This window comes from Chelonoidis abingdonii, chromosome 20, assembly GCF_003597395.2.
Source record: "Chelonoidis abingdonii isolate Lonesome George chromosome 20, CheloAbing_2.0, whole genome shotgun sequence".
Taxonomy (NCBI): Eukaryota; Metazoa; Chordata; order Testudines; family Testudinidae; genus Chelonoidis; species Chelonoidis abingdonii.
In genome coordinates this window covers 18,078,975-18,091,686 of record NC_133788.1, presented here as the reverse complement: position 1 = coordinate 18,091,686, position 12,712 = coordinate 18,078,975, and the positions used below count along the sequence as shown (strand labels likewise).

The 12,712-nt window shown below is 41.4% G+C and overlaps 1 protein-coding gene across 1 annotated transcript; it reads right to left on the bottom strand.

The window, feature by feature from the left end:
* Positions 1-1,011: 1,011 nt before the first annotated feature.
* CHCT1 (CHD1 helical C-terminal domain containing 1) lies at positions 1,012-10,199 on the bottom strand. Its single transcript, XM_032779293.1, is given in 8 exon segments — positions 1,012-1,119; positions 1,122-1,164; positions 2,811-3,004; positions 5,439-5,538; positions 7,093-7,268; positions 9,030-9,152; positions 9,995-10,153; positions 10,155-10,199. Coding segments are annotated over 8 exon segments (948 nt in total).
* Between the last annotated feature and the right edge of the window lie 2,513 nt (positions 10,200-12,712).

Sequence of the window (12,712 nt, the reverse complement as noted above, 5' to 3'; positions counted from 1 at the left end):
TCCCCAATGAAATCAATGGGAAGTCTCCTGTTGACTTCAATGGGCATTGGATCGAGCCTTAAGTGTGCATATCAAGCCCTAGATGGCTCTTGCGTGCTACGGTGAAACTCCTAAAAATAATACAGCTGTCCCCTCCATCACAAACTACCTGCCCCCACCCCCGCAGGCAAATGGAAAGAGGAGAAGCTAAATCGTCATGATTTAAGCTGCCTGCTGCAAACTGGGGGGATTTAAAAGTTCCGAAAATAGCCACAGGGGAACTTAGACAGACATGTTCCTAGAGAGAATTCAACAGACAAAAATTACCTGCCCCAGGCACGCTTCAGATTAAATACAGAGATGATGAGAAAAAACAACTCAGCTGCTCTTGGGTTCCTTGGCAGAACATAGGGCAGAATTTTATTTTCACTTGTAAAAAGACTAAAAGGTGCCCATTCCAGGCCATAAGCATGTTCAACACGTCTTTACAAACTCTCCACCTACTGTACAGCCAAATCCAGCAACCAACCCTCACCACAGACCAGAAAGAATCAGGCAATCCAGTATCACAAAATTATTATTCAAATACCAAGCCCTCTGCTAATATCAACCGTCAGACAAAAGCCCCAATAAAACGCTCCTGCAACCAGCCAATGGATGACAGCACCAATGTTTGCTAAGATTGCCACTGCTGTCATTTGCCCTGTATAGCTGGAAATAACGGGAACCAATGCTGTGCTAGAATAAGGTTCACTTCATCAGAAGAAAATGTATGGGCTACTCACTGTATTAATTTATTTAAAAACAAGTTGCTTCCAAAATGTTAGTAAGAATGATGCTATAAATACAATAGGTTTAATATTTACCAATAAGGACACTACAAACTTCTTTCATTGGGTAAGACGCAAGGTATTTACAAAGGATACCATGTATTCTTACATTTATAAAGACTGTCTTTAAACTTCCTTTCCAAGATCTTGTTTTGGTATTTGCCAGTTTCCATGTTACTGCAAATATTTACCATGGATTTTTTTAATTCTTAAGAGCTGCTGGGTGTGGAAAAATTCCTTGACTATGGAGGCACTGTATTTTTCTTTCTATGCTTTTTGTCCATGAGGCTTGCTGATGGTGCAGGGTTTGTCAGATGCTCTCTGTTTGTTGGTCTTTGAAGAAGTCTTACAGAGCCTAAAAGAGAACCAGGGAGAGAACTTCTGTAAGCTTCGGGGGTTATACATTCTAGCCAACAAAGGAAACCAAAATGGATTCTGAGCCCTGAACCATCCAGTTAACAAGCAGTATCCACATGCTTTAGAACCCTCCTCACACAGTTCAGTTCCTTACTCTAACCATATATATTTTCCCATTCTACTGACATAGTTGAGGCATATCAGCTCTTGTTAGACTGACTGACTGCCAGAAATTGGGACTGGATAACATGAGATGGATCACTTATTAATTGCCCTGTTCTGTTCATTTCCTATGAAGTATCTGGCATCGACTGCTGTTAGAAGAGAGGGTACTGGGCTAGATGGAGCATTGATCTGGCCAGTATGGCCGTTCTTATGTTCAAATCATGGTGTTACAAGTCATGAAGAATAATTAGTGATGGGGCCTTTCAAGAGAAGAGGAATTTAAAATTCTTGAAATAATTATTACATATGCATTGTAATTGTACTTGGCATTCCCAAGAGTCTCACATCTTCAATGCATTTAACAAATACACATGAACAGAACTTCATGACAGTTCTCTTGGTTAGCGAAGTAGTGTTAGTCTCAATGCACAGAAGGGAAGACTGAGCAGCAGGAGACTGCCCAGTATCACAAAAAGAGTCAGTCAGGAGTGTCTGGCCTCTACTTCCATACTCAATCCCACATGTCATACTGCTTGCCTAGGTCATATATTTCTTCAGCTTTTCCACTATCCCTTGATGGAGTCCTCTCTTGTCAGGGCCGGCTCTAGGCACCAGCATTCCAAGCATGTACTTGGGGCAGTCCTTTTCAAGGGGCGGCACTCCAGACTTTTTTTTTTTTTTTTTGCTTGGGGTGGCAAAAAACCTGGAGCCGGCCCTGTCTCTTGTTGCTTTAGTCCTTGCTGATGATTTCTGTTTGTTCCACACTATGCTGAGTGAGGGCTTTTAGAGGTGGCGCTCCATACAGTGCATGGAAGAAACTTGAAGGAGAGGGGAAGAAAAGACAAGGAAGAGGAAGGACAGGAAGTAAATGAAAGAGGATGAAAGAAAAGGGAAAGTCTCTCGCGGAACTGACTAAAATTCTAGCAGCTCGAAATAAATATGCTTGGGCTCAAATCCCCTCCTGGATACCACTGGGGCAGGAAGGAATTCTCCCTTTCAGGTTTCGTCTACACTAGAGTTAGGTTAACTGATTTCACTCATCATTAGCCAACAAGTTTGTAGATGCTTGTGGCTTACCCTGGGCTCGGCCATAAGGTAAAGCAGTCTCGCATGTACAAACGTATTAGTTAACTCTAGTCAACTGGCAATCGGTTGACTCAGGTTAAACTCAAGTGTAAGCAAATACTCAGCCATTGGATTAGCAGTGGAGTGACTTCACCATCACCACTGCTCCCTTGGGGTACAGTGGTCCTTGCTGCTGTTTTCCCTCCCCACACATCTGTTGTTGGGTCAATGGCTGAAAGGTCTGGATTGGTTCTACCTCCCATTTGCACATCCCATGAGTCATCCATTTCCCTGCGCATTGCTGGTCATTCAAATCCACTGCCTCTCTGTATATCTGTATTTGGAGTGAGAATCAAACAGTTGCCTGGCTTGCTATTTGCTTCATTTGCTCTCAGCTATGCCTAGCAGCAGTACCTCTTCTTTGTCATACTTGCAGCCTCTGAGTCACCTTGTAGACTCGTTTGTGATGGCTGTGACTGGATCTGACTCAGCTTCTCTTGCATATTATTTATGTCTCCGTGGAGGCCCCATGCATCATACAACTTAGTCAACTTGGTGTTTTCGGGCATTGGAACTGAATCAGGGTTTTGTGAACTACAGTACAATTTCTACAAATAAATAGAAAAATAAAAAATTCACATAACACAAGAAGGTGGCATTAAACAAAATTTAAGTGTATGACCAGGTGCTCATGTATTGATTCCTCATGCTGGAAAACGAGTTCTTGGGGTAACTATCGTTCTATTTGCTTACATCAATGTTTCTAGATGAGAAACTACTAATCAATGCAGGTGGTTGTGTTTTCTAAGGTTTAGTTTAATTTCTTTCTTTCATGGAACTGCCTTCAGAGATCCCTATCGTGGGATTTATGCTCCCTGATGTATAGATCCAAGAATCTATGGAGGCACCAGAAGGTGGATTTAAGTTAATAGAAGAAAAAAGTTGGAGCCTACTATTAAGCTATTTCCTGTATCACTGGAGGGATTCCACTTTCTTCCATTCCTGAGTCTTAATCTTCCACCAAAGCCTCCCAGCACTGCCCATCCTTGCAGCTAGTTGACTAGAAGCTAACCTATTTTTCTGACTCTCTACTGTTTCTCTGAACCCCAGCCAGCCAAGAGGGTGAAGACACTATGGTTCCTGTTTTAAAACCAGAAATATATTCTGAGAGCTCCACTGATAGGAGAAAGAGACATACATACACACACCAACTGCTGAGTGACTAGCTGCATCCTCTGGGCCAAATTCATCCTAGGTTTAGACAGATGCAACTATACATGCATCAGTGCAGTTTCACCCACATCTATGCAGTGAAATCAGGATCTTAATTTTGACCACCATAGGGTTTCACTGAGCATTCGTGATGTCATCTGTATGCAGAGAAGCTTTGCTGATTGGTTAGCCTGGAGTGTCTAAACTCATGTCCCTATCTTAGCCCTTATAGAAAAATCTTTTAGAAGTAAACAGAGATCACACTGGTAGACTTCTATAGAAATGCAATAGAGCTCTGTAGAAATTACAGGTTTTTTGGTTTTTGTTTTTTTTTTAAGCAAATGACAAGCCTTTGAGCCATCATATAGAATTATATACCAGCAGCATAACTGCAACATTGCAAACGTTCATGCTCTTTGGCATCTTTCTTAATGTCCCAGCTCCTGGAGCCAAGTGATATGAGAATTTTGGCTGGCTTTTTTTTAAGCAATGAAAGTGTTTAACCCTCATGGTTGCTGCCTAGGCTCAGTCTCCGGTGTGAGTGTCCTTCCACGTTACATGAGAAACAAAAAACTAAAATGCACTTGCACCCAGATCCTGTAATGAGATTTATGTGAACAAACCCTGTGTGCAACAGGGACACCAACAGCACCCCCAGAGCCCAAGCAGCAAAGCAGCCTCTGCAACCAAGGTTTTGATACCAAAACAACCCAGAGTGGCTTGGGTAAAATGACAGTTTACATTTGGTTTATATCGTCTGAGGGGTTTTTAATTTAAAATTCTCTGTTAACTGTCCTGTCAGAAGCCAAGCAAATAGATTTTTAAGGAGGTCTGAAACTGCAGACAATGATGACACCTACTACATTGGAGGAGGGGAATCTTGTTGATTGACCTTAAGAAAACAGATGATTAAGGCTGGTTGGCAGATCTGCTAGTCTCCCTGATGTAGTAAACTTCATAAAGATATCAAATTAACATGCTGGCAATCTCAAGCACTTGCTAATGACAACATTGGTTCCGGATATTTACACTTGCTTGTCTAAATAATGAGCTGTTTCCAAATAATCTATTTCTGTTTTGTAGAGTGCATGATAACATTCTGATCCACAGCCTGTTGTTTATGATTTAGCAGGGCTTTGAAACCCACTGTTCCCTCCACACAAAAGACAAAGATGTTTATTTTCTCTCCCTGGCTTGCAGAACAATGGGCATTTGTCAACAGTTATATAATGTCTGCTCTGTCATTTCTTCTATCAGTCCTTATAGAGACAATCTAGTCTTAATATTACACAATAAGTGGCAGATTTTTATTCTTACATAGATTCATATTTCATACTCCTCACCATTGTAACGAAGGGCCTTCCAATGGCGTATTAAGCAATGTGAGTAATATCTGTGACACGCTGTTTGTTCTCTCATGGTCTCCCCAGGAGGAGTGTGGGCAGTGGAGCATCTTGTTTTGCACAAAGGATGAATAACAAGAGGTGATGAGCTGCAGCCCTGTAGATGAGATTTCTCACTCTTTCTTTATGGCTGGAGTAGAAATCTCCCTACTACACCTATCACAGATTCTGAAATTGGTGAGAGAGCTAGAGCCTTAAGAAAATAAGAATTACCTTTCACAAACACCTTCTGTCTGAAATCTGGCTATGCAATGTCTTTAGTATGAATTACGTTTGAAAAATGTAGGAGTGGTATACTGCTTAGTGGGAATTACGTAAACTATACAAGATGCCTGCCTGGTGTGATTAAAGGATCCCCTTAAAGCAAGCAAGCAGGAAGAACCTGGTGTAGTAGCTTTTCAGTTTGCTATTGATTTATGGATCTTACCAGAAACTTGGCCATTTGGTTGCTCTTACTGTATTTGTACAGTTTGCGCAGGTGTTTTGCATCAAGTTCTGAGAAAAGAGAGACAAATCTCCACAGCATCCTAGAGGAAGGAATGATTGAGTGAAAATGTCTGCTTGAATGCAAATTCTTCCCTACCTGTTTTTTCCCTCTTTTGGGGGTAATTCATTTCTATCTGTCTCTCCTGTAACCTGTGACATACCCATTTGTGTGGGCTTAAAACAAACAAACAAAACTTATAAACTGCACAGATGCACCCCTCCCCTGAGAACTGAAGAGTCATTCTGGGGTTCAGGATCCCAGGCAGAGGGCTCAAGTTTTCTATATAATCTTCAGCCATACAGTTAGCATTTCTCATGAAACCCTTCCTGGTTTCAATAAAGGAAACCTCTGCATGTGGTTTACAACCCTTAGAAAAGAGATGGTATTTTCACCATAAGCTCATTCAATCACCATAAAGTGGGTTGCTTCTGATAATACAAAATGCTATTTGGCCATGGGTTAAATTCACCCGAGTGAAGTTGAATATCGTCAGAATTACACCCAGATGGCCTCCATGTGTCTTAGGAACCTGCTAACAGGAAAACAACCACAGTGCTATCATTGATGAAACCGGACATATCGGTTGGGTAGAATTTATAATCCAAATAAATCTTTGGTTAAATTGTGGGCACTATGATAGACTTGTCCCATTGGAAATACCATAATAATACCTAGCTGCTTCTATAGTGATTTGCAGGCACTTAACTAATGAACCCTCATACACTCAGGATACGTCTTCATTGCAGAGTGAACAAGTTATTTACACTTGACTTACTCCTCTCGAGTTAGCCTAGTTTGAGTGAGAGCGGCCACATGGTGAAATAACACTATCTGCTTTCACCAGGCTGGTGCTGCACTCACTTGTGTGTGGCAATAAGATTTGTAAGGGAGCATCCCATGGTTCTTCCCACTGCAATAAGCTAGGCTGCTCTCGACATTCTTTCCCAGTGAATTGTGGGAGAACGTGTCTGTTCTTTGGGGCACCCAAGGGGATTTGTGGGATGGCATTGGAGGGCTGTCAGCACCTGAGTGGAGCTAACCTGCATCTACACTACAGAGTAGACATGTTATAACAGCTGATGAGTTGAACAAACATGACACCTTAACTTTTATCCCCTGACTGGCCAGGCAGTCCAAGTTAAAAGCACCACCACACTTGAGTGAAGGATTTTTGCACCTGGATGGGACTCAAATTAGGGGTAACACTTGAGTTAACTGTGCAGCGAAGACAAGCACACAGATACATCCATGAGGTAGGTTGGGGTTAATTTGTTTTCAAGTGTCCACTAATTTTGGATGCCCAACTTGGGATGTCAATGCCCTGTTTTTCAGAGGTGCTGATTACTCACAGCTCTCAGTGGGATATAATTATGGGTGCTCAGAAAACCAGACTCAATGAGTCTCAAGTGGGCACCCAACATTACAAGTGACTTCTGGAAATGTGTTTCCAAGTGATTGCCCAAATGCACACAGCAAGTCAACGGCAAAGCCAGGATCAAACCCAGTTCTTATTCTCAGTCTTAATCCAACCTTCCTTATAAATGAATGCTACTAGGACTGTATTGTCATTGCTAGTGTGACAGGATTATCTTACTTCTTCCAGCGTTTGAGTTCCCAGGATTTGCAGTAATGCTGAAGAAACATATTGATGTGATCCCCAAGTATGGTCAAGTTTTTCTTAGTGTACTTCAGTTTTTTGTCCTTGGGAAGTTCTTTGGGCAAATCCAGTTTCCGAAGAGATTTCTTAAAGGGTCTCAGAAACTCCTTGCACTGTAAAGACAAAGAGATCAGTAACAGAATATTACTGACAGAATACAGGGTTATTGCTCTAAAAGTACGTAATAGGCATCAGCCAGTTGCATTGTCCTTCGTAATATAAACATGTTATGCTGAACAGATGTCTAATGTCCATTGTATTGAGCAAGTGTAATTTATATGAACATAGATTAACTAAACAAATAGATTTATAGCTAGTGTCCTCTTCAGAGACCATTGTAGTTGCACTGTTTGGCTGAGCCCTGAAGATTCAATTGGTGCATTCTCAGCATGGAACATAAAGGACAGTTGTCAAAAGTGTGCCTTCTAAGAGTTGTAAGGGGAGGAATTTGAGGACCTGCTAATGATGGGGGATGATTCTCTTTTGATATAAGGCATAAATGTAAATTTCAATCTACAGAATTTACAGGATACCACATTCTGCAATAAGGGGAGAAAGAAAAGCATTTTATATCATTCCCTCTATTCCTGGGCCCTCTGCTATGTTGTAAATTCTCTATAGTTTATGCATTAGGTTGCAGAAGGTCTCATGACGTGTGTGTGTATCGGAGTGAGCTCACAGGCATCATTCTCTGGAATATGCTCTCTTCGCTTAGCTCTTATCTGTAGACACCATTTGTTTCTACACCCCTATCTTTCCTCCTAAGGAGGGGGAAAAGCTGCATTGCTGTTACACTAGCCCTCAGATACAAAACTGTGTTGTTTTTCCCTCCTCCTCCCCAACAGGTAGGAAAACAGCGATACAGAAAAATACAGCGATAAGCTCTCTGGGGAAAGAAGCATTTTTGTAGTGTATGTGCAGCACCTAGGACAATGGGGTCCTAGTCCATAACTTGGACTCTTCTGTGCTATCACAGTGACAAATAATAACAGATTAAAGCACTGGTTACCCACTGACAAATAAAATAGTTGGCTGAAGCTGAGCAGTTCAGACACACTAAGGCCTGCTGAACTTAGCCAAGTAATATCGCTTGCACATCCACTTACATTTCATACATCCGTGTTTTATGTATCGATGTTTCCAACAGGTAAACCAGATTAAGGCAAAGTTTTTATTTTCTGAAGTTCTCTGAGCTAGAACTTCTTGCTAGAGAATAATGTCTCCTATATTGTGCAAATAGAAGTCGTTTAGTTCTTCCTGTGCAATGGTTGGTAATGACCCTCTGAGTGCTCATAAATGTCTGTCAAAATGGATTAGGAGTCAGTTTTGAAACTAAACACTCACATAAGTGGGCTAATTGAGGCAGAAAATCATCAGAAGTATCCAATAACTCTGGGTGCCTTATTTTGTTTAGAATGTCCAACTTGAGACCCATTGGCCTGGCTTTCATTGTATGGTGCATCCGTAGCTCCAGTTGAAATGAAATGGGAGTTTGAAGTGCTCAGCCTCTTTAGAGGGAGTAGGGGGAGATCAGGCCTAGATTTCTTAAGCTGAGTATCCAAAAGAGTGAGTCATGCAAAACTAGTGGCTGCTTTTGAAAATGAGACTAAGGGACTAGCCCAAGACCACACAGTGTGTCATTATCAGAAGGAAAAGAAAAGGAAAGGTCTGTTATTTACTAAAAGATCTTAAATTATGCAACACTTGGAAAAAGTTAATGAGGTGAGAAAATCCTCAGCACAAAGAGAATGAGGTATCTTATCATGGTTTTTCATTCCCTTTCCCTCAATATTTTGCAGATTTTTTTCCAGTCTGTATGAGAAAAGAGATGGATCATTCACATTTCTACTGCTAGCATCAATTTAATAGCTCACAATTTTGAAAGTGTCTCGATCAAGGCCATCAGTGTAGCAGATGAGCAAATGTCCAGATGGTATGGTACTTGAACTGTTCTTCAAAGAAGTTGCCTCCTTCACCTTGCTGAGCAAATACTCATTCTCTGCTGTCTACAAATTGTGAAGTTTGTATATGTTAATTTTTTGATCTACACAAACTTGTGTCCCATTTTTCAATGTTGCACAGGACAAACATTATCCCAAGGCTGTGAGTTTGAACAAGGGACACTGTTAGCACTGTCAAAAGCATTTAAGATGTGATTTTCAAAGGTAACTAAAGGAGTTAGGTACCAGACTCCTACTGAAAGTCAATGGGAGTTGGGTGCCTAACTTCCTGAAGTGTCTTTGAAAATCCCAGCCTCAGTACATTACAAAGGAAATGTTGTAGATATCTCTTGCTTCTAATGACACTAATCCATTAGGAGTTGGAATTTACTACTGATAACTGGAACAATAAATGTATTGTGCTAAATTCTGATCCAAGGTCAGACAAAACTTCCATTGACATCAATAAGATCAGCATTTGACCTGTTGTGTTGAACAGAAGCCAGTTTTACAAAAGCTCAGCCAGTGAAATCAGATCTCCCGGGACTGGATGTAAATCCCCTTTTCCACCACTGGGAAAACAGCTCTCTCTTAGCATTATCTGTGGAGGTGAAACATTTGTGTCATCGCTTGTGAAGGGCATAACTACACAATGGAATACATATTTACTTTGTTTGAAAAAATCAAAATGGCTTGAAAAAATGTGTAGTGAGAGAAGTTCTCTTATCTACAGCACACTCTGTTCTTGGGTGGCACTTCAAAAAAAAAAAACTGTATCCCAGATTACAGAGCTAAAAGGGATGCATTGGCCACACTGTTCATTTTCCATCTCCTTTCCACAGCTGGCCTGTGCTTTATCCTCACCTTCCCTCCTCCATATGGCTGTATTGTCTCTACACCTCCCCTCCGCATACCTGGCTGGCTGTGCCATACCCAGCTGGGCAATTCCAGTCTCCCATGCTGTTCTTCTCTCTAGTCTGACCTGCTTCTGGGCCCACTTTCTCCACTCGGCAAAGCCCATTTCCTCTACTCTTGGAGATCTCCATTCTGGCAAGGGAGGGAAGGGAAAGTCACCCTCTGACCAGCAGCCCAGCTTGCCGACATTTGAATTCAAACCTGCTTGTGTGACATCACCTCTGAGGCACGCTGATTCTGAGTTCTACAGCTAAATGGAGCAGAGACGAGGACCTGAGAAAGAAGAAAGCTGCAGCTGCTAATCTCCCAGCACAGGGTCCTAATGGGCAAAGACTTCATCCATCAGACTGTAGACCAGCAGCTTACCCCATGACATGAAGTTTTGAATTCTCTTTTTAAAAGTAGGCCAGCTCCAGCCAACCAGGCAGCACATGTTGGATTTACAGCTAGTGCTGCTTGTTAAGATGTTCAGCATTATGTCGTTTGGGGGCGGGTGGAACAACACTTTCTTCAGTATATTTGTAGATGTGGGACCCTATCTGATCCTTCAATACTCCTGAATTCTCAGAAAGAGGCACTGTCCCTTCATGTTTTTCCATCTAAGGCAGGCCAGCCTGCTGCAACCTCTCTCTCATGTAGCCCTCACCACAATTAACTATGCCATCCTGCATTATTTTACTGTGGGGCTGTCCCTACAGATGATCTAGGCTCGTCAGCTGAAGGAATGCAGAATCCATGCTTTTGTGGAATGGGGGAACTGCTATGACCATAACACCTTTATTCTATATGCTGCACAGGCTGTCTGTGGCTCTGGACCCTGTTTATGGCCTTAGCTATAATGTTTAATGCCCTCAGCACCAGCAAGTTCAGGGACTGCCTTCCCACTGAAACTGTTGAGGCGCTTTTTTGGGAGTTTATTTGTATTATGGTATTGCCTTGATGCTCCAACCAAGACTGGATGGCTAAGCATTGTACACCTTGACAGTAAGGGTGGCTCCTGGCTGAAGAACTTGCAATCTAGCAGGCCAAGAGTGGGAGAGAGGAAATTTTATCATCTACATTTTGCAGGTGGGGATCAGAGGCTCAGAGAGAGGAAGGGATTTGACCACACTCACGCAAGAAATCTGTGAAAGAGTAAGGGTGAGGAACTGATTGGGGATGTCCTGAATTCCAGTCAAGTACCATCATCACAAAATCAACCTTTTTCTCACACACCTTCCAGGACCTGCCCCAGAGTATTCTCGCATCAGGTTTTTTTCCCACTATTTGGTTCAGCAAGGCCCTAATGTGGCAAACTTCAAGGCATGTGATGCTGCTAAGGTTGTTTGTTAGTTTAATTAAAGATTGGACTGATGTATTTTTTGTCACCATCCAAGGCCAGGAGACTCTGTAGAAAATTATAGGGTCCTGATTCTTAATGAAGCCCTGTGGAATGACTGAACATCTTGACTGACTGAGGTGGGAAGAATTAGCAGAATACAAGGCACTGTGTTGCTATGGTGGTTCTAGATGTGATATAAGTTTTAAAGCTAGGATCTTCAAAGGAGCCTAAGGGAGATAGGAACCCAACTCCCACTGAAATTCAACAGCACTGGGTGTCTCTTACACTTCCTTGAAAATCTCAGCCTGAATAAAATCAAATTATTTTGTGGTGCTTTCTGTTTCAAATAGTAGAGATTTTCTCCTTTCAACAGCGTAATATGTTGCATTTGCCAGATGGTAACTGGAAAGGCTGGGGGAGAAAAGGGTTTTTTAGAAGTGACTCTGGGAATAAACTAATTTTTTCCCTAGTAAATGTTATTTAAAGTATCAAAATCCACCATGCTTTGACTAGGCAGATAAGTATAATTGTTCTGTCCCTTTGTACATTTACAGTAATTATGCCAGCTGTGATTCAATCATGCCTATGTGCTGGGGAGTCTTTGTGTGTAACCTCCAGTGCTCTCATCTCATTTCAAATCTCTCCTAAAAAATCACTCTGATAAGTGAATCGATAATATTCTGTGGTCAAAATGTTGAAATATGGATGCCTATAATCAGGTATCTAACACCATATTTTAAGTGGATGTAAAATGTGGGAGGACAAATGGATTATATCTCTAATTTTTCCCACAGCAGAGGGTAACACTCCCTGTTCCCGTTTAGTCAAACACACTGTATTGTGATAGTATTCCCAAGGGAAATATCCTCCATTTTCTCTGGCAGTGCCTCATTTATAATAATTGTTAGTAATGACAGAGTGCTCTACACTTTCAAAATGCTGTGCAAACATTAACTAATTAATCTTTCCATCAGGGCAGCTCTTTTACTGCAAGATTAGGCAGATTTCCAATAAGCAAAGATTTGTGAAGCAGTTTCTTTTTAAAAATAAAAAAAGTAAATACAAAATATCAGGTTGTAGGGTTGCTATTATTTTATTTAGGTGTAAACATTGGTGCCACGTGTAATTTAATGCATTATTGCATACATGTATAAGTGATGCAATGTTTACTTATGATAGGTCACCGGTCACTTGTGTTATACAGAGGTAGCTACAAGGGTATTTGACCTTACACTTGGGAGTCAGCTGAGAATGCAGGTGATGTTTATTCAGTATATAAACTAGACTGGTATTGCTTAGATACAGTACAGTGTGCTTATAGCTCAAGGTCACTATTTCTTTGTCTCTTGCACTTAAGAAGGTTTATCATGTCGGAGCTTTT